The sequence below is a fragment of the Eptatretus burgeri genome, chromosome 9, assembly GCF_056783735.1.
Source record: "Eptatretus burgeri isolate ZD-2024b chromosome 9, Ebu_testis_v1, whole genome shotgun sequence".
Taxonomy (NCBI): Eukaryota; Metazoa; Chordata; class Myxini; order Myxiniformes; family Myxinidae; genus Eptatretus; species Eptatretus burgeri.
In genome coordinates, this window is record NC_140969.1 from 32,853,300 (window position 1) to 32,878,299 (window position 25,000).

The following is a 25,000-nucleotide window of genomic DNA, read 5'->3' on the forward strand; positions in this document are numbered from 1 at the left end:
CTCTACGGCGAGGATATGGCGGCCGTACGCCCTCTGAATTGACAGAAACTTGCGGTGGCCTCAGGTTGGCCCTACGCCGTTTGGCTATATTTTGCAGGCCGTAAGGTCGCCGTGGAATTATAACGCGGAGTTATAACTTTTTTTCATTTCTATGTTCGCCGTCGCAATTCGACAAGCCGAAACAAAAGAAATGGTAAAAAAAATAAATAAAAATTAACCCATTCGTTACCATCCGTCTTGCCGCACGTTCGCCTTCGGGCACCTTGAGGCTACCTTGCGTCTGCCTTGAAAATTATATGGCCGCCGCAGGGCCCCCTTAAGGTCACCGTGCGACATCAAATCAAAGACCGTACGGCAACCCTACGTTTTCGGTCTCCACAATTTCTAAGACCTAAGGCCTAAGTCACATTTGCTCTACGGCGAGGATACGGCGGCCGTACGCCCTCTGAATTGACAGAAACGTGCGGCGGCCGCTGACTTTCTGAGGTGGCCTCAGGGTGGCCCTACGCCGTATGGCTATATTTTACAGGCCGTAAGGTCGCGGTGGAATTATAACGCGGAGTTATAACTTTTTTCATTTCTACGTTCGCCGTAGCAATTCGACAAGCCGAAAAAAAAAAACCTGGTAAAAAAAAAAATAACCCATTCGTTACCATCCGTCTGGCCGCACGTTCGCCTTAGGCCCCCCCTGCAGTCCGCCTGTGGTCGCCTTGCGGGCACCTTGCGACATCAAATCAAAGACCGTACGGCAACCCCACGTTTTCGGTCTCCACAATTTATAAATACGCCGTGCAGCTCCCCGAAAAATAAAAACATATGTGACTGCTACATTTTGTGACCGTGGAAATACTGAGGCCACCGTATAATTGCTAATGGCCGTAGATTTTGGAGACCCCACGGCCGCCGTGGCAAATGTGACTTAGGCCTAAATACGCCGTGCGGCTCCCCGAAAAATAAAAACATGTGACTGCTACTTTGTGTGACCGTGGAAATACTGCGGCCGCCATATAATTGCTAGTGGCCGTAGATTTTGGAGACCCCACGGCCGCCGTGGCAAATGTGACCTCGGCCTTACATAGAGAAAATGCAGACAACCCTTGTATCTTAATCTATAGGTGGGTTTATTCGTGAATTCTGCCAGTCAATGCGAAGTTGCGAACCTCAGGTTTTTTGAAAGACTTTTCTGGTTTTACAATACGTTGCTCGTGTTTGAGCAATTATACCGTACAAAATTTTTTTTTACTACATAAGATGAACCCCATTGCACTGTCATGTTTTTACTCTGATGTATTTTTCAGAAAGAGTCAGCTACTTCTGGTTGGAACAGCTGATGGGCAATTATCAATCTATGATGCAAGTGAGTTTCAGGTAAATGTGTGTCCTGTGAAAACGAGTTTTGGTCTATGTCTGGCGGACATGATAAACAATGGATTTTATCAGTTCCAAAAGTTGATAAAAGCATGTTTACCACCATGGGAAAAGAAAAACGTTGGTCCTTCATCGGCAAAATAAAATAGATGATTATTATCGTCAGTCACTCTTTTTAATTCTTATTATGTTTATATGTCACATAACTATTTTCTCACTTTGATGCTCATATATTAACCATAACATTTTATGCTATTTTTACAGTTTCCTCTGACCGATAGAAAGCAGTGCCCACTCCATAGATTTATAGTTATGTACCCCAGTATGCTCAGCCCAGCCAGCAAAGCTCAGCGTCCAGAATAAGAAGCTTTAGGACCAGAAGACTCCATTGGTTTATGCTGTTATTGCAGCACGGATCAATTTAGCTCCAGGTTGGAGGAGAATAGGGAATCTTCTGTTTATAGATTCGCTTGTTTGTTCCTGGCTGCTTCGGCACACCCAATCCAGCGGATTTATTCATATTGTGGACGTCTTATTACAAATATGATAAAAGTCCTCTTTTAGGACTCCCCTTCCATTTTCATAACAATATTATAAACGCACTAATGTCACGTTGTGACACCTTATTCCCAATTTTGTGTTCATTATTAGTATTACTCCTATTAGTCACATTAAAATGAATGATTTATGTGTTTTACGAAGTATTTTTAAAATTTATTCGTGACTTGGTTATTGCATGCTTAAAAATAGTGTTTTGACCCCCAAATCGAGGATTTTTTTTTACGAAGAGCGACACACCCTTATTGTGTTAAATCATGTATATTTTAGCTAAGTTGTAGGCCAAAGCAAATTGGCATTTCCACTGTGATGGGCCATTGTTGGGCTCAGATTGTAACGGTAACACCAAGTGTGACTTATTTCTTAAGTTGGCTCATCATTTCGTATGCGGCCTATGGCTGCTGTTTGCATCATTGCTGGGAGCATGGCTGTGCCATTTTGCCGACCTCGGAATGATGACTGGCTGTCAACCCACTTAGGGTTGTTTAATGGCACAACGGGGGCTCAAACTCAAGACCCTAAGATCTTAAGCCAGCCACCTTCACCATTAAGCCAACACCAGGCTTTTAAGTCGGCTGTCAGACCGAGAGTGACCAGTGTTGCTCTTCCTTAAGGAAGAAAAAAAGGAAAAGTGTCATTTGCACACATGTGAGAACATTTGGAAACTAGAACGGCCCGGTAGCGTGCATACCTCTGCCAGGCTGAATGGTTCATGTTTTGTATCCCACTGATGGGCCGGACCTGCATCTTGACCTTAACCAAAATCGAATCAGCTTGTTCTTGTCACCTACTCAAATCATCCACCAAGTTTTGTCATAATCTGTATACGTTTTGAGATATCGTGCAAGATATAGTTTTTGGCTCTAACTCTCAATTGTGAAGAATCGTGAGCTAGTATAATATTATAGTGCACGATTCGGATTCGGATCTTCACCAAAATTGAATCAATTCATTCTTGGCACACATCCAAGCTGTGCACCAAATTTTGTCCGAATCTGTTTGTAACTTTTTGAGATATCCTGCTCACTGACAGACAAGCCAGACAGGGGTGAAAACATAACCTCGATCCACCTTCGATGGCAGAGGTAATAAATTAACACTTTGAGAATTTTATCATTATTTTATCCTGTTTGAAGGATATAGGGACCAGTCGTGTACCATATTACCACACACGTAAAGCGCAAAGTGGCGTTAAGCAATTGGCTCATTATGGCCGTCTACAGATATCAGTCTATGGTTGAAGAACTACTTCATTTCAATTGAGTTCTACATTTTGAACAATGTAGAACATTATTCGGAACATTGACCTGTAGTATCGCAGGACTTTGGCTGCATAATTGGCAAAATGTACGGAATCTCATTCCGAGTGTGCATGTGCACAGAGAAGTAAGGTTATTGTTTTAGTCTGTCTGGCAATATTGTCTGGGTGATGCTGTTCTCAGTATCTGGCAATCAAACAAAATTGAAACTTATTCCAATTTGGGAAATTGCAGTTTTTATGACCGTCATAAAGGACACAAACAACAAGCACAAATAACTTCTTGTTCATTCATATGCAACACAACACTGGTTGAGGGCACAGCCATGCCGCTGATGCAATTCCCTCTGCTGGTTAGAGCAGGAATTTGGAATTTGATTATGATGCCACTGAGAGCTCACCTACTCTTTGTGAAGGACGCCATGGCATCTTTAACATCCACCAATGAATCCTGGCAAATGGGATGCCCCGTTTAACGTCCAACTGAGGGTCGGCACACACAATGATGAATCACCCTGCCTGTGAAACACCAGGATGACAGTTTATAGCTGAGTCAAGATTCAAACCCAGGCCACACAGCTGAGAGATGAGTGTGCGTACCTGTATGCCATCCTGTCAACCCTCACAAATAACTAATTTAACATGTTAAATAAGGTGGTGTAAAAGAGGGTGCATCAGTGGCGGTAAACTTCTGAAAAACTTTCTTTTTTTCTTTCTACAGCCTTTAAAACTTATTTTATTTAAATTTAATTATATACTTGAACAATGTTGAGCACAAATCGCCTTGTTAGCATCTTCAAAAATAAAAAACATTACCCCACAATTTAAAAAACCCGTTAGTTCAGCAGTACTTAGACAAAATATTGTGCCATTTTATGCCATCTCGGCCAATCAAATTTTCTGCTCGCGCTCTCAGTATTGGGGACTATCGAGATTCACACAAAATTGAGGCTCATAGAAAATATAGCTTGTGTTCGGAAATGCAACGCAAGTGTTTAAAAGACCCTTTCCATGTCCTTTTTCTCAAGACTTCGCACAGTAAGGCGTTCTATGAACTCTCTAGTTTACATATCTTATAAGAGAAGCAACATTGTGCAGTCATTTTGTTTAACCAATTCCATAGATATTCTGCTCCAGAAGAAAGAGCTTTGTCATCTTCTCTTATGTTGCGATTACAAAAGATTGTGTTTTGCTATGAAAGTAATCTTGCATCTATTCAAGAAAGAGAAAGTTGTGTTTCTCATCCTAGATTGGCTCTTTTTTCCCCACTTTCCAGAGCGAGCTGCACGTTTGTCCAACAAAGCTGCATCTCGGAGTTGGAAGAATGCCAGTAAGAGGATTTGTTCCTGCCATGACAATCACCAACGATGTTGTGTTGTGGGGAAGCTGTGGGACTAGTTTGTTCAGCCTTCGTGGTGACCTGCAAGTACACAGTGTCATTGAAACATCCAAAACTCAAAGGTTGGTGCAGTACTTGAGAGTGGTGCTCAATTTAGTAATTCAGTTAGGTTGCTAAACTAAACTATTTAAAGGAATATTTTGCTGTTAAGTCCAAATATTTGGTGGCACATCTGAAGCAATGGAGGCTTTTATTTCCGACTATTTTTCAATAGCATTTGGTACTGGCAGTTTGATCTTCCAGTTGCAGTATATTGGAGCAAGACTTTCATGTACATTTCATTTTCATTCAAGTTTTTACCCAGGTTGTTTTCGGGTTTACACTTTTCTCATATTAACTGATATGTTTGGTAAATACTGGGACGAGTTTGTGTTCTGCATGCATGGGTTGCTTCACTGATGAGGTCACAAACAGCAGGGTCAATGACACTCAATATAAAAGGCTGAAACTGGTGGCAAGTTGCACGAGATCGAGCACAAAAGTGGTTAAATATGAGTAAAGTAAGTTTGAATTCCGTTAAAAAAGTTAAGATTGTTGTAAATTAACTATTTGATAAAATGTTTCAAAAAAGTTAGGTCGTTGACTTTTATGTGAGATCACATGCATACTGATAACCTCTCATGAAATAAAATATAAAAAAAACTAGAGCGAAGTCGGTGGCACACCATCACAAATCCTGTTTCCCACCTAAAGCAAAGTTGAAAGCTGGCACAAGATTCCACCAGGAATGACACAATATCAAAGTTAATTTTATGTTTTGACCCCTGTTACCCTCAGTCCCCACCCACTGGGACATGAACCTGAATTCAAATCCCCAAAAATCGTTCAATTTTTCATGTGTTCTCCAATGTTGAATACATATACAGTTTCATTTTTAACCTCCGCCTTCGAAGATCGGAGGTTACTGTTTTCACCCCTTTCTGTTTGTTTGTCTGTTTGTTTGTTTGTGAACAGTATTACGGAAAAACTCCTCGACGGATTTCGACGAAACTTGGTGGGGGAATTAGGTATGATCCAAGGATCATGCCATTAGATTTTGGACTTGGTCCAAAATCCAATATGGCCGCTATGGCGGCCATTTTGAAAAAATATTTGATTTTTTTTTTTGCATTTCTACATGTTTGAGGTGATTTCCACCCCCCCCCCCCCAAAAAAAAAATTTTTGCAACTTTTTTTTTCAACAAAATTTCGAATTTTTTTTGCATTTCTACATGTTACAAGTGATTTCCAACAAAAAACATGCCAAAATTATAATTGCGGCTGATTTTGGAACTTCAGGTGGATATACCCACGTAAAATCAATTTCTGTCTCAAGGAATCTAGTTATGACGAATGAATTGAGTATGTAAAAGTTAAAAGTAAAAGGGAAAGTTGCAAACTATAACTCTGTGAGCACTGTTGACATCAAATTGAATGAATAGGATATCAGGTTCACTTGAGTGACCTAGCAGTATTGGCAGCGGAGGTTTTGCACTCTACCGAGTGCTCCCCCTCTAGTTTTTTTAATGTTTTGCAATGCGCCATGAATTGCATTTTTCGGTATTTGACCTTTTGACCCTGCCCAACAGTCCACCAGTAACCTCCTTCCAGTGAAACTCCCAAAATCTGGATTCGCTGCTCACCTCCACTCATTTGTTCCTCTTTTTTCATGCCTGTAGAACCATCTTTCACATTTCCTTCAATCCCATTCTTCCTCAAGACAACTGTTTACCACCATCTCAGATCATTGCCTATCTAAAACCATGATCCTTGCTACACCCGTTAACTCCACCCCCCCCCCCGGCCAACTCAAATTTTGTGTCTATATCAATTTTATCCACCCCCTGCATTCTCTCTTACCCCTCATCCTTACCCGCACATCCTTTATTGGTTGTCTCCATTTATTTTGTCGCTCGGCCTTACTGTTTGAAATTTCCCCTTCTCTTTTTTTTGTATACAGTCAATGCTCATGGAAGAGCTGGAATGCAGAACAGAATGCAACATAACAAAAGCAACAGCAGGATGGGGCCTAGATGAGGACGCAGCATAATAAGATGTTGGTCCCCATGGGTCTGGAACTGTGAACCAGAATAGCAATAAGTTCCTCGACTTTGCAAGAAGTCATGGACTGAGAGTGGCTGGATCATGGTTTCAGCACCCACAGGCGCATCACTGGACTTGGTATGCCAATGCTGGTGGTGTGGCAAAGGAGGTTGACCATGTTCTCGTTGATGGTCACTTCAGGGTCTCCCGGAGTGCTCAGTTCCTCAATACTGACCACAAGCTTGTCGAAGCAACTCTGAAGTTGCAATTCAAATCCAGGAGAATGGTACCATTCCAGCCAAGGCTGGATGTTGGTAAGCTCAAGGATAACGGGAGCTGAGGAGTTTTCGAACAGTCTGAGTGGGAATTTTGGGGGTCTGGGTGTTTTGTGGAATCCTGAAGAGTTGTGGAGTGCCTTCAAGACTGCCATCCTTGAAGGTGCTGGTGGATGTTTTGGAACCCACTATCAGGTGAAGAAGAACTTTGTCTGCCAAGGGACACTGGATACCATTGACCAGAGTCACAGGGCTAGGCTTAATGGCAGACTGAGGCATAAAACTGTACATGCGCTGAGGATGGACAAGGAGGCTAATGTGTGAGGAATCTGTGAATGGGTAGAGCATCACCTGTGGTCAAGTGATTCTCGCCCTGCTTACAGAGGGATTGTGCATTGCATTCCTTCAAGCCTGTCCCTTGGTGTATTGCTGTTAGAGCAGAGGGTGGTGAGCTCTTGACAGGGGAGTCGGAAGTGAAGGTCCGCTGGACCAGTTACTTTGGGTGGCTGTATCAGGCTGACCAACCAGCTGTTGAGTTGGATGTCAAGCGTGTTTCTATCCCTATTGCTGACCCTCCATTCAACTGAACTGCCTTCGTTTGTGGAAACACAGGCTGTGGTGAACCAGTTGAAAGGGGGTAAAGCTCATGGGATCTGTGGCATCCATGGTGAACCTCTCGAGGCTGGTGCAAATGCTGTACACATGTCGTTGCATGCAGTTCTGTACTCTGTTTGGAACACAGCCATGATCCCAACTGACTGGAAGAGGGGCCTTGTTGTCCCTCTCTGGAAAGGGAAGGGTGATCGCCAGGACTGCAACAACTACAGAGGGGTAACGCTGCTATGTGCTGGGTAAGGTCTTTGCTGGGATAATTCTTTATCGGGTTCGCTACCATCTGCTTCAGCACCAGCGCCCAGAGTCAGGCTTTACACCAAAGAGGTCAACGCTTGACCATATCCTTGCTCTTTGAATCTTCACCAAACGCATACGAGAGAATCGGCAGGCCCTGCTAACAGTCTCTGTTGATCTTCGCAAAGCGTTCGATTGAGTGAATTGGGATGCCTTCTGGAGGATTCTCGGTTTTCGTGGGGTGCCACCAAAACTGATCCATCTAATTTCTGAACTAAATTCTGGTACTGAGAGTGCTGTAACGTGTGGTGGTTCCATATCCAACTTCCATCCAGTTGTTATTGGAGTTCATCAGGGGTGTATACTGGCCCCTACACTTTTCAGCACTTGTATGGACTGAATTCTAGGGAAGATGTTGGAGAGATCAAGCTGCGTTGCATCATTTGGGGATGTCAAGATCTCTGACCTTGATTTCGCAGATGATGCAGTCATCTTTGCGGAGATGCTGGATATCCTTATGAGGGCCCTCGAGGCACTGAATGAGAAGTCAAAGCCGATGGGATTATGGGTTTCCGAGGTCAAAACTAAGATCCAGGCTTTCAATGACATCATGGATGCTACTATCTTGTCTGTACCTGTTTGTGGTGAGAATGTTGAGGTCACGGAGAGATTCACTTGCCTTAGCAGTGATAATCATGTCTCCGCATGTTGTGAGATAGAGGTCAAAAGACATCTGGGTCAGACATGGGAATCATGGATTCACTGAATCATGGGCTGTGATGTTTTCGGTGTCTATGCAGGAGGATGAAAGTCTGAGTCTTTAACTCCTTGGTGCTTCCAGTCTTTCTTTATGGATGTGAGACTTGGACTCTGATCAGGGATCTGAGATGGAGACTTAACTCCTTCGGCACCAGGTCTCTTCAGAGAATCCTTGGCTATCGCTGGTCAGACTGTGTGTCCAACGAGCGGTTGCTGAGAGAGACTCAGATGAGATTTGTTACCTGTATAGTCCGTGAGTGTCAGCTGTGGCTGTCTGGACATGTGGCTCGTTTTCCTGACACTGATCCTAGTCACCAGATTCTCAGCGAAGAAGCCTCGTGAGTGGAGGAGGCCAACGGGTCAACCACATGCCTCTTGGTTGCAGCAGGTTGATTGGGTTCTCAAGGAGATTGGGATGGGCCAGGTATCTGCCTGGGGGATGGCCTGACTGAGGCCCCTGGAGTATCGGTGGAAAGTGGATGAAGCGACATGCTATTGTAGCGCATACTCCCATTCCTGACCAGATTCATTGCTGGGAGAATGGAATCAGCATGTCCAAGGTATTGTTGGAGAAAAGGAATGATATTATGTCAACTGCATTGATGGATTCCATGACCTCGCTAATAGTTAGAAGTAAGCTAATAGGTCTGTAGTTGAGGGGATCCGTTTTTGCACATTTTTATGAAATGCAGTGATGTCGGTTGATTTCCAAACACTTGAGATATGAGCTAGGGAAAATGATGGGGTGAAAATGGCAGTGAAAGGGAGTTCAAGAGCAGCAGAGCAAGTTTTTATGACACATGAGTTGATGCTGTCTGTTCCAATATCAGAATCTGAGTCAAGGGTTGGCCAGAAACTTCTCCACGTTTTCAGGTGCAAAATACACTGAGTCCAGGAGCAGTTGGGTGCTACTGCGAAGGGAGGAGGGTGGGGGGGATGTACAAAGAGCAAGGGATTTGGGACACAAGATTAGGAAGCAAACAGAACTGAGGCATTCAGCCTTCTCCTGAGCAGAGTCAGCTGTGGTGCCATTTGCTGAGGGAAGGGATGGAGGGGGAGCATAATCCAGAAAGACATAACAAAGTGCTTCCAGGTTTCACAGGAGAGAGACAAGTTTGAAAGTTTAATCTGGGGCTTGACAGATGTTATTTTTTTGGTTGAATTATCTTTTTTCTGGTGGCTTTGTGGAATGATCTGAGGTTGCCTTCGGTCAAATTTACCTTCAGACAGAGAATGCAAGTTGTTTCAAGGCAACTTGCATTTTCCTGTTCCTTTTGTTATGTTGCATCCTGATCTGTTCTGTGTTCTAGCTTTTCCATGAGTCGTGACTGTGCACAAAAAAAAACATGAGCATAACAAAAAGAAAACGGTCTCAGGAAAGGATGGGGGTCAGAATGATGACACGTACGGAAAACTCAACACGGTCCAGGAAATGTTACATTTATCTTCTCGCTGTGAGAATAGGTTGCTGGTCTATTACTAGGAAAACTACATGAGTTTTTGTTTTTCTTTTCATCGGTGTAAATATTTTGAGCACAACACGCTTTTCAGGTCTGTAAAGTTGCAAGAACAAAACTCATTTCTTCCTTTATAACCAAGTATCTTCCTTCATCAACCTTATGCAACGTTGTCCGTGATAATAACTTTATGATTGTTCATCAATTTCTGTCATCATGACTCATTTTTAAAAAAAAATTAAAAAACGTTTTTCTTTTCTCTGAATCTCTTTCAGAACTATAAACGATGACGAGTCGGTCATATCCTGTCTTTGTGCCGATAAATATGTGTACCTGGCGAGGCACAACAACTGTACTGTGGAAATCTGGGACGGTGCTAACAGCCGGTACCACGGAGCTATTGACTGCTCGTATGCAATTTGGTACGTCGTTTGTAAAACTAATGGTATGTACTGTACTTGGCACCAGGCCAAGAATGATCCACCCTCATGTGCACTGAATCTTTATTTCCACTTGTGCAAAAATGTAAAGGAGCTTATTGTGTGCAATATTGTGTTTAAGCCATATGTTTGGACATGTTTATTTCCCGAGTCATGTTACAGATGGGTAAGTTGAAGATTGCTCTCATTTTTTGGGGAACAAAGAAATCTTGTCAACAATAAATGCATGGGAACAGAAAATGGAGATGGCACCATCGTAAACTTGTTTCCCATCTGCACAGGACACCTGATGGTGATGCGAATGAAAAGTGCATCAGTCCTCAAATGAGTGTGGGTGATACGTTTTTTGTATACTCAATGGCTGTACAGCGCAGCATTGCATTGTGGGTTGGCCTGGCTTGTGGAAGAATTGTTGCTTTTGACATATCTTCGCGGAAAATCCTTCTGTCGCTAGCAGTGTTTCCCATGCACATCACGGCCCTCACTCTGCAGCGATGTACAATTGGTACGTGATTGACTGGCGAGTAACGAAGGGTCTGTGAATAGTGCAGAACAGGAGGTATATGGAATAGAGAGATGGTAAGTTTCAAAGATGAAGACAAAGATGGTATTTCAAAGACAGATAGTGAAACATTTGTTTCAAAGACAAAGATCGTTCAAACACAATGAATATGTTTTTAAATTTTGGATTTAGGTGTGGGATGTGGGGGAAGGAGTGCTCAAAAATGTTGTTTTCATGACTCCATGACTACTGTCATGTGTTTTTGCCTGTGAATGTAAAATTACAGGTGATGGCCCGAAACTCATCTTGTTTGCTTTGGGATCTCATTTTGGAGATGAAATAAATGTGGAAGGTATGTTGCTGCTTAAAGATGTAAATTATTAGCTCATTATCTTGTGTGCACAATGATTGGTGCATTTTATTTACCACTTCAACGAATAATATTTTTTACCTGTTCTGTGACGACCACAGATGCACATTCCCACATATATGCTGTGGATGCAAGCCTGCCATATCATGTCGGTAGTCTAAAAAGCCACATAGCCACAAGAGCAAGACTTATCAGCAAGATGAGTAAGAGCTGCACTGCATAGCATGAGTGACAAGCTATGAAAATGGACAACCTCACAGAGCAAGTGAAAGAAAGAGAGATCAAGATTGAACATCTTGCAAATAACTTTGAGAGATGTACAATGTACATGTCTTCATTCAAGGACACTTTTAAATTTGGGCTCGTAATTTTAGAGCTGAGGTTAAGGACAGAAGAAAGTTTAGATTGCCAAAGGTATATGGCTTTATCCAATTTTGGATGCAGTATATCTGGTACTGCAATAAATTATGTTACTGGCCCAACTGCAATTCAGCACACAGTACAGCAATAAGACTGTGCATTGAAAGGCCTGTAAAATTGTCTGCGTATTTGACAATATTCCATTGGCTTATCTGTTTCAAAAGCACAGGTATGCTTGCACTTTTGTGGCCTGTGGTGTTGTTTTTGTTTGAACTTGACTTTTTGACATTTATCTCATGCTGCACTCCCAGATGATAATTTTCTCTTTGTCATTTATTGTCTTTGTCATATAATCATTGGAGGTGACTTGTGACAGGAATGCTTTAATGCATACATGAAGCTGTGTATGTATGATGTTGTCTGTGCATTAAGCCACATGTACACAAGAGTATAAATACTTTTTAAATGACATAATGCACCTGTGTCCCCGAGTTGATCAACTGTATCGTCCGTGTGGAACCATGGTGGCGGAAAATCGTTGCTATATATGCACTCGACTAGTTGTGGACTGATGGCAAGAGCAGCTTTTCTGCAAATATAAGAATATGAGCAAGATAAAAATGTACAATTTCATCCTTTGAGAACGTTTTAATCAAATATTTGTTCATGTATGTGCTATTACTGCATTTTAATTATTTTTGCGATGAAATGACGTGTGTGTGTGTGTTGTAAGAACTTGTTAATGAAACAAAATCAATTGCTTTTCATGCTTCTTCTTTGAATGGAACAATTATCTTGTTTTCCCATAAAGTGATAAAATTCATGGACACATTATAAAGTAGAACAGCCTGCTTGCTAAGCTCTCTGCCCATGGTATTTCAGGCCCTCTCAATTCATGCCTTGCAGACTTTCTCGATGATTGCAAACAAACAAGGCTGACTTCTGGAATCTTCCTATTTGCTTAACCAGCAGAGACGAGTGTGCAAATGCATTTTCCTTCTGTACAGTGATCTAAGGCTCATGGAGGAACTTGCACATACATCACATGCAGACCAAAGACACAGCCAGCCATGAAAATAAATCCAGTTTCTTAAACCTCGAGGTCTCACCATCACCCACAATCTTTCCTGGAATAACCGTGTATCAAAACTGGCTTCCACGGTCACAGCAGACTGGGCATCCATCCTTCGTCAACTACTCACAGCCTACAAAGCGTTTCTCCATAACTTAATAGTGCATTGCTCTCCCCAAATAGGCTGGTATGCCAAATCTGTCTCTTCTGGATTATATATGTACAATGACGGAATCTAAAACTCCCAACATTATTGCCATCTCTCACAATGAGATGGCAGCAGAAGACCCATTGCTCTCACATCACAGACAGGTTGGTGGCCTTTTTGTTTATTACTACCACTCCGACGGTCCTGCTCCCCTTGCTCACCATCCAACCCCACTTCAGCTGCTTAAGTTTGTATTCATTCAATAACCCCACCTGATTCAACTCCCAAAAGCCCATTTTTGTCTTCTGTCACCTTGCTTTTCCATGGGCCTCGACTTTTTATGCAAATTATACTTTAGTGTGTAACTGTAGCGGAGCCGGGCACCGGCCGTGAGCATGACCGCTCGGTGGAGCAGTCGAGTCGGCTCGACCGATCGCCCGGAATTCAGATCGTACTTCTTCGGAAAACTACGGGTCCCTTTTTGGACCGTGAAGGGTCAATATTCCTACCACGTGGTACAGGGTTATTTGCCAAATCTTCAAAATACCGAGAGAACACGTGGCGCTCTACTGAGTCTTCACACCCTCGACGGCACCCGTACGGAACAAACTGCTTAGCATGCTTGTTCCGTGTGTGACCTGAGCGGTTTGATCGCCGAGTTCCGTCGGTCCGATTGTCCTGTTACAACGGCCACGGTGGTGGCCTGCTATTTCCCCAGCACACGACATGCTCAGTCAATGCAAGAATGGACACAAACGAGCTGAAACCTTGAACAATGGGGTTTATTTATACAATAGGTGGGGAATGAGGGAAGCACGTAAGGGTAGAGCTAATCTGAATATAAGAAACGCAAGTATATACAGCAAAGGCACTTAAACAATTTACTACTGGCTTTTGTAGCATGGTATTGTGTACACTGTGGTCCTAAATGAGGAGAAAGCTTAGAAATTGAACCCAGTTTTAATAAGATAAACAATCTTAATGTTATATAATGCCCAAGTGTCTGTGCTTTCAGAAAATGTATACTTTGCTATGGGTCCTATGGATATAGTTGCTTACAAAGCATTTTTTTTATCCAAACACAGGCTATTTTTTTTCCATTTTTATAGCTCATTTTTTTTAAATGGGTTACATGTATGATTGTATATGTTGTCCAAAATGGTTGAAAATGCATTTTTTGTTTGATGATATATATCATTATACATAAGAATAGATCAATTCCTCGAAACAGTAACATTTCTTGTGACCTGCATATCTTGGCACCTTCAAATGTGTAAAATCTCAGATTTTGCAAAATTTCCCCCAGTCATAGTGAAGCTTACAAAATCTTATTCCAGAAATTTGAAATGCATCTGATAGAACATCTTAAATAGCAATTTACTTCTGCATAAAGTGATTATTTAAAATGGCAAGTTTCAACATGGATGATTACAACATACCAGTTTTTAGGTTCACTTCCATGATTGGGTCAAAAATGTTAGGAAGTACGTAACAAATTGCATTTACCAAGCTGCTACAAAATTACTGGTAGCTATATAAGCTTGATTTTATAACCATAGAATAAGTTTACCAAGATGGCCCTATGATATAAAAATCAATACCAAAGGCCAGTTTGTGATCAGTATACAGAACATCAAAGGTCGTTAGGAAGTACGTAACGTTTTAAAGAAATCTGCACTTTTAATCCTAAGATGTTAGTTTGGTTCATCACAGCACGTATTTCTATGGTTAAGTTTATGTGCATATATATTTATGACCTGAATGAACACTGATCAATTTGTTAATTTCATATGACCTTGACCTCTTTGCTCAAGGTCAAATATCAGGTAAACCAAATAGTCTCCATCCATATATGTGGTTTCCAATTAGTGTATAATATATATCTAAGCCATCAGACCAATTTTAGAATGATATGAGTGGTTCCTTGATACAGATAATTGATAACCAACTTTGACCCTGTCCGAGCAATAGAAAGAGGAAGAATTAAGCTCTGCCCAAATAGATCCTGAATCCCCATGATGTTGGCGAACAAATTGTATGCAAAACTTAATCATACAATGACTTTCATTTTTTGGTCCCCCATGTCCTAAATGTGTACATAATACCTTGCTCCAAGCCGACTTAAAGACGGGGCCCACAGGACATACACACAAAGAATCGGACCAAATGGTCTTTAATTGGACCTCCAGCCCGGAGGACAGTCAGACTGAAGATCAGGGTAGCTGGCTACCTGGCCGCGAGCACGCGGCTGGGCGTCCACTCCTTCCCGGAGCTCCGCTCACCGAAGGACGGACCAGTGCAGCCGAACCCAGCTGAGGTGAGACAAGGTGATCGCCCAAGCTCGCGATCATGCGGAGGAGGAGGACAATGACCAGGACTGCCGACGGCGAGGACTGTGGCAAAAATCTCTCTCCTCTGACCAGCCGTCTGCGCTCTTATCCCCTCGTCCCCCACGAAGGGGGGGGGGTGTCTCCGCCCTCCCCGCTTCTCCACACCGGATGGCCTTCTGCGCAGAATCCCTCATCGCCCTGTCACTGGCCAGTTTTGGCGCACATATCGCTCGCCGTCGCCCTCACTGGCCAAAACGGGTGGCAAGCCCTTCGATTGGCCAGGTGGCGTGGTGACACCACATGGACTGCCCCTAACACAGTCGGGGAAGTCCGATTGGCCGAGCGACGGTCACGTCACTCGATGCATCCCGATTGGTCGAGAACCACCGCGATGCTCCTCCTTGAACTCCGCCCTCGTACGTGATCGAACGCATTGGTGTAATGGCGTCCGTCAGAGTGAGGTGAAGGTGTTGATGGGGGTGTAGAAATGAACGAAAAGAAAACCTGACTATTAAAATAACTTCACAGCGCATGAACATTTATTTACCCATTAGACAAGGGAAAGGAAGCTATCTATAAAACACATACTTACCGATATAACTAATCTATAGGACCTGAATGTTAAGTGTGATAGGTTTCCAAATCTGCAACATAACATTGACTAGTCAAGTGTAATTTCTGCAAACAGAAAGAACTGCTTCAAGTCACCAACTAGCTCTCAAGGGAAATTTACCCCACACATCTCAAAGGTCAAAACTAATAGCTATAATTTTATTCCTGTTGCCAATAGCCAGTCAGGGCCCATAACTACCTCCATCACCTTGATATCCCTGTGCAGTACAGCATAATGAGCACACGCAGATGGTTTCCACAATTTTGAAAGATCTTCACACTGCGGTTGCTCAATTGCAAACAGCCGGAGATGTTCAGGTAGTGGAGGAACTGTGATGTTCTGGCCAAGAACTGTGAACTGATGTCGGTGAGCTAGAAAACAGGCATTACAAGTATATGCTGGCTGCACATGGACATGAAACTATGCATTGCAAAAAAGAACAGGCACACGGCTACTTGAAACTGTTTGCATTCTAACTGAACTGGACTCGTTTTCTATAAACATTTTGACATTTGTTTACTGGAGGATGTGCCAATTCTCAAATGGGCTTTTTATAAACCTGGACTCACCCAAGGTCAAGCAAGATTGATGATAAGGCTAAGATTCTGCAGAAATATCCTTCCTTGCTCACATCTCCTTTCAATGGGAACATGACTGTGACTGTCCTGCTGGTGCTGCATTTTTTTTTTCTTCACTTCATGATAGTTTTTACTTACTGTGTGCACAGTGTCTCTGACTTAGTCAAGTAGCCTGATTTTTATTATATCTTACATTATAAGGAGAAAATGCATTTGGCACATCAAGGCTTGATCATTCTATTACAGTTGAGAAATGATTCACAAACTTCTATTTGAGCTTTAAAAAAGTTAATTATATATCACAGGTTGGAGGTGTCCACCACTGCCTCTTCCATTAAAATAATACAAGGAAATTTTAGACAGAAAAGATGGCTTTTAAAAAAGAATACAGATGCTGAAGCTCATGGAATAACTAAATAAGAGCGGGCTGGAGGGAGGTTGGGGGAGGGGAGGAGGGGGAGCAATGCTTGCAAGACAGTGGAAAGGAAAGGGTAAGCAGATGGAAGGACTAACAGAGGAAGAGTATAATATAAAGCTCTGAGGCAAACGTGATTTCACATGGGGTTATGAGGAATTGACATCTTAAATTATGGAAGAACGAAGTAGAACTGGAGAAAAACTGGAAGACTTCTGCAATCAAGATAAAAATGAGGGCAGAGAATTGGAGTTGAGCTATCAATCTGGATTTCACCAGATACGAAGTTAGTTGGATGATGAGCATGTTTATTCCACTGGGGCTGTCATGGAACGGATGAATGAAGAAGCTGATGGTGCACAGCCAATGTCTGAGTTGAAGGACATGTTTCATGTGGTAGACAAAAGCTCTGGTCTTCTGGAGGGCAATGGACAGATTCTGCTGCAACCTGTTTGTTAGAAAGAACAACTTTCCATGGAATTCACAGTGGGGAATCATCAGCAAAGAGATGGAAAGGTTCTTATAAATCATTAAAATAAATAGATTTGGGCTTACAATATGGTGTTATGTATAAAGGGTGCTTTTGGACCAGTCAACAAAATTTGTCGACGCAACTGGTAAAATAAGTATAAAATCTCACAACTGAACCAGCGAAGCCAACACATCTTAGCAGATAAGATATAAACATCCCTCAATACCCTTTTCAAGTATTAACCCACTGGTGGATTATAAATCATTTAACTAATACTGTATATTTGTTTTCTGTAGCTCCTGCTGACAAAAATGAAACAAAAATTTTCAGAAAACCCCCTTAACCCTTTTAAACTAACAATTGTGGAACTGAGATCCCCCGAGACTTAAACTCCCACCACATTCTCCCGATAAAAACCATACCTAAAATTAACCTTTAAAGTAATATCTATCGATAATTCCAGCAGAGTGTGTGTGTGTGTGTGTGTGTGTGTGTGTGTGTGTGTGTGTGTGTGTGTGTGTGTGTGTGTGTGTGTGTGTGTGTGTGTGTGTGTGTGTGTGTGTGTGTGTGTGTGTGTGTGTGTGTGTGTGTGACCGCTGTTTCTCGAAAACCGCTGGTCCGATCTAATTGAAACTTGCCAGGTATATATATTGCTGGGGCCCTGAGGATGTGCCTTTTCAAGGTTTGATATTAATTGGACAAGTGCTTCCCAAGTTATGGCCATTTATTTACTCAACCAATGACAAGACACGTTGTAGCATGGGCGTGGCCGATGGGGAAGGGAAGCTCAGCCGCGTTCCCCATTACGGGTTGCAACGTACGGGCTTCCGGAGAGTGATGACTTCGTGTATTCGAATAATTTCTCGATTTCTTATGCGCATTTATAGATAAACACAATGCCGCAAGTTATGATTGTTTTCATATCAGACGGTGCATAAATTTCGGTAACACCAGAGTGCTGGTATGTTCCGAACCAGGAAGTATTTTTTTTTCTCTCTCTTCTCTTCTCTTTTTGTTTTTCCTTGCGATGACATTGTGAAAAGGCAAAATACGTTGGCGCTAATTGAATAATTGGCCATTAAAACCTAAATTGCGAATCATCGTAACTGTGATATGCGAACTTCCGCGCCACGCACGTACGGGCACGCGAGAGCGAAGAAACGGCCTGTGTGGTTGTTTGTTGCTCGCGGTTGGAATATTGATTTATTAATTATTATTATTTTTTTTTTTACAGGCACGTACTAGTAACATATAATTAGTGAAAAAGTTTTTTTTTTTTAAACCATACCTAAAATTTATCTCAAATTTAATACCATACATCAATAGAGTCGAGGGGTAATTTTAAAACCAGACCTAAATTTATCTTCAATTAAATCTTTGATATAAATAGGATGAAAAGGTGTTAAAAACTATCTGATTTAAGATGATATACGCATGGAAAAAGGTAATCACACCTATAAAGTAAAAAACAATGGTGATGTTTGCAAAAACAAAATATTGAATCAAACTCAAATTTTCTTTCAAATATATAAATGAAAGAACCTTCCATGCACAGACTGTATTTTCCATTTATCACAAGACCAAGACAATTTTATACACCTAGCAAGTCCAGCAAGGTAGGGGTATCAACTTGAAGAAAAAAAAACACTTTCACCTGGTCAAGGTTTGGAGGAGGTAACGATAGCGGTGTACCACCAATGGCGGACTATGTTACAATGGCCCATATAAAAGTGAAGCCCAAAGATGGCAAATTATTGCGATGAACAATGTTGGGATGTCCTGAACTGAAATTGGATGTCAGCTTGACTTATGTTGGATTGTTATCAGTAAATTGGTCTGCAATGATCAAGAAACAAATGATGTTTAACACAAATCTCGACTTGGATAACACAAGGTGACCCCCAAACAAAGAAAATGCTTCTCTGATCAGGCCTGTACAATGTATTCCTTTTGCCACAAGCAAAATGTTGCAGCACAAATGGAATCTCCCTCATAGTTTATCCATGAGAACTGCACCAAACTGCCTTCATGTTGCAGTTTACAAAGCCAGGATACCGAAAATGTGCCCTCTTCTCAACGCAGAACAAAAAGCAGCCCGTTTGGCATAGTGCTGGGCACATCAACACTGGAACTTCACATTCTGGAAGAAGATCCATTGATCTGATGACAGCCAATTACTCATGCATGAGAATTATGACAGAACTGGAGTTTGGCAGTAGCTGAAAAGCTTATACACCTTGGAGGATAATAGTCTATCCCATTCAGTGGTGGATCTATAATAATGGCACGGAGCTGCCTGTCATATGATTGGAAACATGACCTTGTCAATGGATGTTTTGACTGTCAGGTGCAGAGTAACATGACAGACCAAAAGTACCATCTGGATATTTTGGATTGTCAGGTCAAGTCAGATATGGGAGCATGCACCAGAGCAGCGCATCGCTGAATCCACTTTCTGCCGATACTCCAGTGGCCTCTGTCTGGCCATCCTCAAGGCAGATGCCTGGCACATCCCCATCTCCTTGAGATGCCGAACAACCTTCTGCAACCACGAGGCACATGGTCAGTCCATTGGCGTTCACTCACGAGGCTCCTCAATGAGAGAATCTGGTGAGCAGGATCAATGTCAGGAAAACAAACCACATGTCCAGCGCCAGCTGACAATCATGGACTATGCAGATAGCAAATCTCATTTCAGTCTCTCTCAGCAACGCTCGTTGCACACAAAGTCGAACCAACGATAGCCAAGGATTCTCCGAAGAGACCTGGTACGGAAGGAGTTAAGTCTCCATCTCCGATCCCTGGTCAGAGTCCAAGTCTCATCTGAAGAGCAAGACTGGAAGCATGAAGGACCTGAAGACTCAGACTTTTGTCCTCCTGCACAGGTACCAACAGCACCACACCCCATGATCCAGTGAATCCTCCCCAGGCCAGACACAGACGTCTATTGACCTCTGGTTAACAGCCAGCAGAGACATGAATGTCACTGCCAAGGTAAGTGAATCTCTCTGTGACCTCAGCATCCTCACCACAAACGGGTACAGACAAGATAGCAGCCTCCAAGACGTCAATGAAAGCCTGGATCTTAGTTTTGACCCAGGAAACCCATAATCCCAGTGGCTCCGACTCCTCATTCAGCACTTCAGGGGCCCCCAAAAGGATATCCAGAGTGTCCGCAAAGACAACTGCATCATCTACGAAATCAAGTTCAGAGATAGTGACATTCTCAAATGATGCACCGCAGCTTGACCTCTCTGACATCCTACCCAGAATCCAGTCCATCGAAGCGCTGAAAAGTGTAGGGGGCCAGTACACACCCCTGACGATCTCCAGTAACAACTGGAAATAAGTCTGAGATGGTATCACCACATCTCACAGCACTCTCAGTTCCAGAGTACAGTTCAGACATCAGATTGATCAGTTTTGGTGGCACCCTATGAAGACCAAGAATCCTCCAGAGGGCATCCTGATTCACCAACTCGAACACCTTGCAGAGCTCAACACAGGCTGCAAGCAACCCCTGCCGAACTCTCGCCTGCATTCAGTGAGGACCCGAAGGGCAAGGATATGGCCAATCGTTGATCTCTTTGGTGTGAAGCCTGACAGCTCTGGGTGCTGGTGCTCAGGCAGATGGTGGTGAACGCTATCAAGAATTATCAGAGCGAAGACCTTGCCCGGCACTGAGAGCAGCGTCACCCCTCGGTCGTTGTTACAGTCCTGGCGATCACCCTTTCCTTTTGAGAGAGGGACAACAAGGCCCCTCTACTAGTCAGTTGGGATGATGCCTGTGTTCCAGTAAGAGCACAGAACTGTATGCAATGACATGAGCACAGCATTTCCACCAGTACTGAGAAGTTCAACAAGGATGCCACAGATCCCAGGAGCTTAACCCCATTTCCAACAGTTCACCGCAGCCTGTGTTCCCACAAATGAAGGATGTTATTCCACAGTTGATTGGAGGGTCAGCAAGAGGGACAGTAATACCCCTGAAATCCAACTCAATAGCTTGTGGTTCAGCCTGGTACAGCTGCTCCATGTAACCGGCCCAGCAGGCCTTCACTTCGATTCCTCTGTCAAGAGCCCACCACCCTCCGCTCTCAATGCAGTACACTGAGGGATGGGCTTGGAGGAACACAATGCGCGAATTCCCGTGTACGCAGGACGAGAATCACTTGACCACAGCTGATGCTCTACCCCCTCACAGATTCCTCGCACATGAGCCTCCTTGTACACCCTCAGCACAGGTGCAGTTTTACGCCTCAACTCCCTGAACAGCTCAGCTCTGCCACAAAGCCTGGCCCTGCGACGCTGGTCAATGGTATCCAGTGTCCCTTGGGAGACAAAATTCTTCTTCACTCTTTGGTGTGTTCCAAGACATCCACCAGCAACATCAAGGATGGTGGTCTTGAAGGCACTCCACAACGCTTCAGGATTCCCAAAAGCACCCAGACCCCACAAATCCCCACTCAGCCGGTTCACAAACTCCTCAGCTGCCCTCTCATCCTTGAGCTTGCCAACATCCAGCCTCGGCTGGGATGGTACCATTCTCCCAGATCCAAGCTGAAACGTCAGAATTGCTACCACAAGCTTGTGGTCAGTAGAGAGGAACTGAGCATTTTGGAAGACCCTCCAGTTCTGGATCATCCTCCAGCGACCATGTAATCAATCTCCTCTGCCACACCACCGGCGTTGGAATACCAAGTCCAGAGATGAGCCTGTGGGCACTGAAACCATGAACCAGCCACCCTAAGTCCACGACTTCTTACAAAGTCAATTCACAGTTCCAGACCCATGGGGACCAACACATGTCTCATAAAACATCCCCAGCAGTTCCAGTCGATGCATTGAAATCCCACACGACTGGAAGAGTATATCGCCTGGGGCACTGATCATCCACACTGACATATATATTGTTGTGGTTGACCAAATTCGCAAACCACCATTCAGGTCCCTTAGGTGAGATATCTCGGTAAGTATATGTGTAGTTAGGCCCAAACCCGTTGTCTAGAGGGAATAAATGTCATTCATGAGGGCTGCGACTCTTCAGGATAGCCGTTTTTCTTTTACTATCTTTATTTTGGACCAACCGCCATTATTACCACCACCAACCACATCTCAACAGCCATCACAACAACAACCACCAACCACAACGCCGCTTCACCACAACCGCCACGACCTTTACCGTCACAACTCGCCACCATCGCATCACCGTCATCTCGCGCCACTCGTGGGCACCGATGCTGGACTCGTGTAGAGCGCGCACCGAGCAGCGTGTTCAAAAGCATCGCGGACTTTCCGCAGAAAAACGGATCAAAAACGACTCACGCCCACTTTTGTTCCGTCCAATCGGTGAACAAGGGGCGATTTGGCCCCGCCTCCAGGGCGTTGGAGGGCGGTCGCCATATGCAAATTCATGGATCAAAAAGCATTCACGCCCACTTTTCCTCGGGCCAATGGGGAGCCAGCAAGAGAGGTGAAAGGTCGGAGGCAGAGGGTCAAAGATGAAGGAGCGAGGCCACGGGGGATATAAGGGGCCGTGTTCGTCAGTCGAGGCAGTTCAGTTCGCAGGAGGAAGAGTTGAGTTGGAAGCGGAGGAAGAGCTCAGGGCAGTTGGGAGTTCGCGGAGTCGGAGTGAAGAGGACGGAGCTGTGGAGAGGCGGCGGCGGCGAAGGCGAACGAGGGGGTGCTCGCGTCGGATTCGGGGAACTGCGGAGAGAAAGGCCGGCGGCGCGACCGAGGTCGTGGTGGAGACGCTCGTCGCGGGACCCGCGATTTTGTGAAATCCTCCTTTCCCCGAGCATCAGCAACCCCCTCCTGTTTCCCCCCGCGCTGAGATAGTGCGACAAAAGGGGGCCCCCTTCCCACCCCCTACCAGACGCTGTCCGCGAGGCCCGCGGAGTTGAGGCACCACCGCCGCTCCGCGTCTCATCATCAGACGGGTAGGCCCGACACGGTCTCGGCCCCAGGCCCGCCTACCCCCTCATCCTGGAGGGTGGTTCTCTTTTCTTTTGCTTTGGGAATGTGTGTTGGCGGCGCCGTCTGTGAAGTAAAATTGTATAAGTGTTGCCGTGTGCTCGCATAGTCGGTATTAGATCTGCATTGTCGCATTTGCTTTTTGTCTTCTTTTCCATGTGCTTTTGGTGGAATTGTATATGTGTGCTTCCCGTGTGCCGCGAAATAAATGTGCTTATTATTGAACTGTTTTCCCGCTTCACTTCGTCATTTCTTTCATTGAATCCTCATCTTGCTTCACGTAAAGGGTTGGTCGTGGGTTAAGACGCCCGATAACACTGAACATCAAAAATTTTTTACTGGAGATGTGTAAAGTGATTTAGACTAATTTGGGTACGCTGATTTCAAAAATCATAACCGTTTTGCTGTATCACGTCAGGATTTTCAGTAACAGAAATATTCCCATTGCCTAGAAGTCAGGATTTCAATGAAATTTACAAAAATTCATTTATTCATTTATTTCATCATGAATGCTTCAAAATTATAGAAATTACAGAAAAACTCCACTAGAATGTAATTAAAAATGCTTTAGGCATTTGGCTTTGCGTTTGTGCTGCTCTGTGTCAGTTTCACGATGCAGGAACCAGCAGAAATCGCCCATCATGTTCGGGTTGTGCCGCCCTTGGTAACGCGTCTCCATGAGTGAAATCTCTTGGTGGAATCGCTCGCCGTGCTCGTCCGAGACTGCTCCCAAGTTGTCAGGGAAGAAGTTCAGGTGCTGGTGTAGGAAATGGATTTTCAGGGACATCCTGGAGCCAAGTTTCCTGAAGGACTCCAGCAGCTGCTGCACTATTTCTTCATAGTTGTCCGCGCGCTCGTTCCCCAAGAAGTTGTCCGTCACAGCTTTGAAGCTCCTCCACGCTGCCAGCTCTTTGGGGTTTAGAGTTGTCGGAAAAGTTTCGTCCTTCATAATCTGTCGGATTTGCGGTCCAACAAAGACACCAGCCTTGATCTTGGCCTCCGACAAGGGGTTGCCAAACTTTTCCTTGAGGTATAAAAACCCACGCCCATTCAGATCCATTGCCCGTACAAAACTTTTCATCAAGCCGAGCTTTATGTGGAGTGGTGGAAGGAAAACCTTGGCTGGGTCGACAAGGGCGACATGCTTCACGTTGTGTCGACCAGTTACATGCTCTTTTCGCTCTTCCCAATCTTTCTTCGTCCAGTGATTCTTGTCGTCTCTGCTATCCCAGAGACAAAGGAAGCACATGTATTTTGTGTAGCCTGACTGCAGCCCTAACAACAGCGCCACCACTTTCAAGTCTCCGCAGATGTGCCAGTTGAAGTCATTGTACTTGATGGAATCAAGCAGCTGCCGCATAGTCTCATAGGTCTCTGTCATGCCGAACGCGTGAGCCAGTGGGACTGATGGTTTCTCGTTGCCATTGTGGAGCAAAACAGCCTTCAAGCTGTTCTTCCCCGAGTCGATGAAGAGGCGCCAGTCTGCAGGATCGTGATCACACCCAAGTTCTTTCAACAGACCGTTGATGTCACTGCAGAATGTCATCGTGTCTTCCATCTCAAAGAACTCAGCCATGTCTCTGTGACGTGCTCTGAACAAGGATATCTTGGTGTTAGGTTCAAGTAGATTCCACTGCTGCAGCCTTGATCCAAGCAGCTCTGCCTTCGCCTTTGACAGCGAGAGATCTCTTACAAGATCATTTAAGTCTCCCTGGGTCAGAAGGTGTGATTCTTGAGTGTCGGGTTCAAAAGGTTCATCATCACCATCCTCTTCACCACTGC

The 25,000-nt window shown here is 44.0% G+C and overlaps 2 protein-coding genes across 11 annotated transcripts in view; one reads left to right on the forward strand and one right to left on the reverse strand.

Annotated features, from left to right (window-relative positions):
• The window catches only part of LRRK2 (leucine rich repeat kinase 2), a 266,308-nt gene extending 253,929 nt beyond the window's left edge, over positions 1–12,379 (forward strand). For 2 of the 6 annotated variants that reach the window (XM_085894632.1, XM_085894633.1), the window contains 6 exons: positions 1,299–1,368; positions 4,461–4,645; positions 10,221–10,367; positions 10,667–10,890; positions 11,174–11,239; positions 11,359–12,379. In XM_085894632.1, coding sequence (XP_085750758.1) covers positions 1,299–1,368; positions 4,461–4,645; positions 10,221–10,367; positions 10,667–10,890; positions 11,174–11,239; positions 11,359–11,480 — 814 coding nt within the window. In that variant the 3' untranslated portion in view covers positions 11,481–12,379. Of the gene's footprint in view, positions 1–1,298; positions 1,369–4,460; positions 4,646–10,220; positions 10,369–10,666; positions 10,891–11,173; positions 11,240–11,358 lie in introns of those variants that run through there. The other 4 variants (XM_085894634.1, XR_015061544.1, XR_015061545.1 and 1 more) reach the window with 4 other exon arrangements.
• Positions 11,936–25,000, reverse strand: part of FBXL13 (F-box and leucine rich repeat protein 13) — a 74,992-nt gene continuing 61,927 nt past the window's right edge. For 2 of the 5 annotated variants that reach the window (XM_085894635.1, XM_085894636.1), the window contains 2 exons: positions 15,988–16,151; positions 11,936–12,206 (listed from right to left, as the gene is read on the reverse strand). In XM_085894635.1, coding sequence (XP_085750761.1) covers positions 11,963–12,206; positions 15,988–16,151 — 408 coding nt within the window. In that variant the 3' untranslated portion in view covers positions 11,936–11,962. Of the gene's footprint in view, positions 12,207–15,978; positions 16,152–25,000 lie in introns of all 5 variants that reach the window. The other 3 variants (XM_085894641.1, XM_085894640.1, XM_085894638.1) reach the window with 2 other exon arrangements.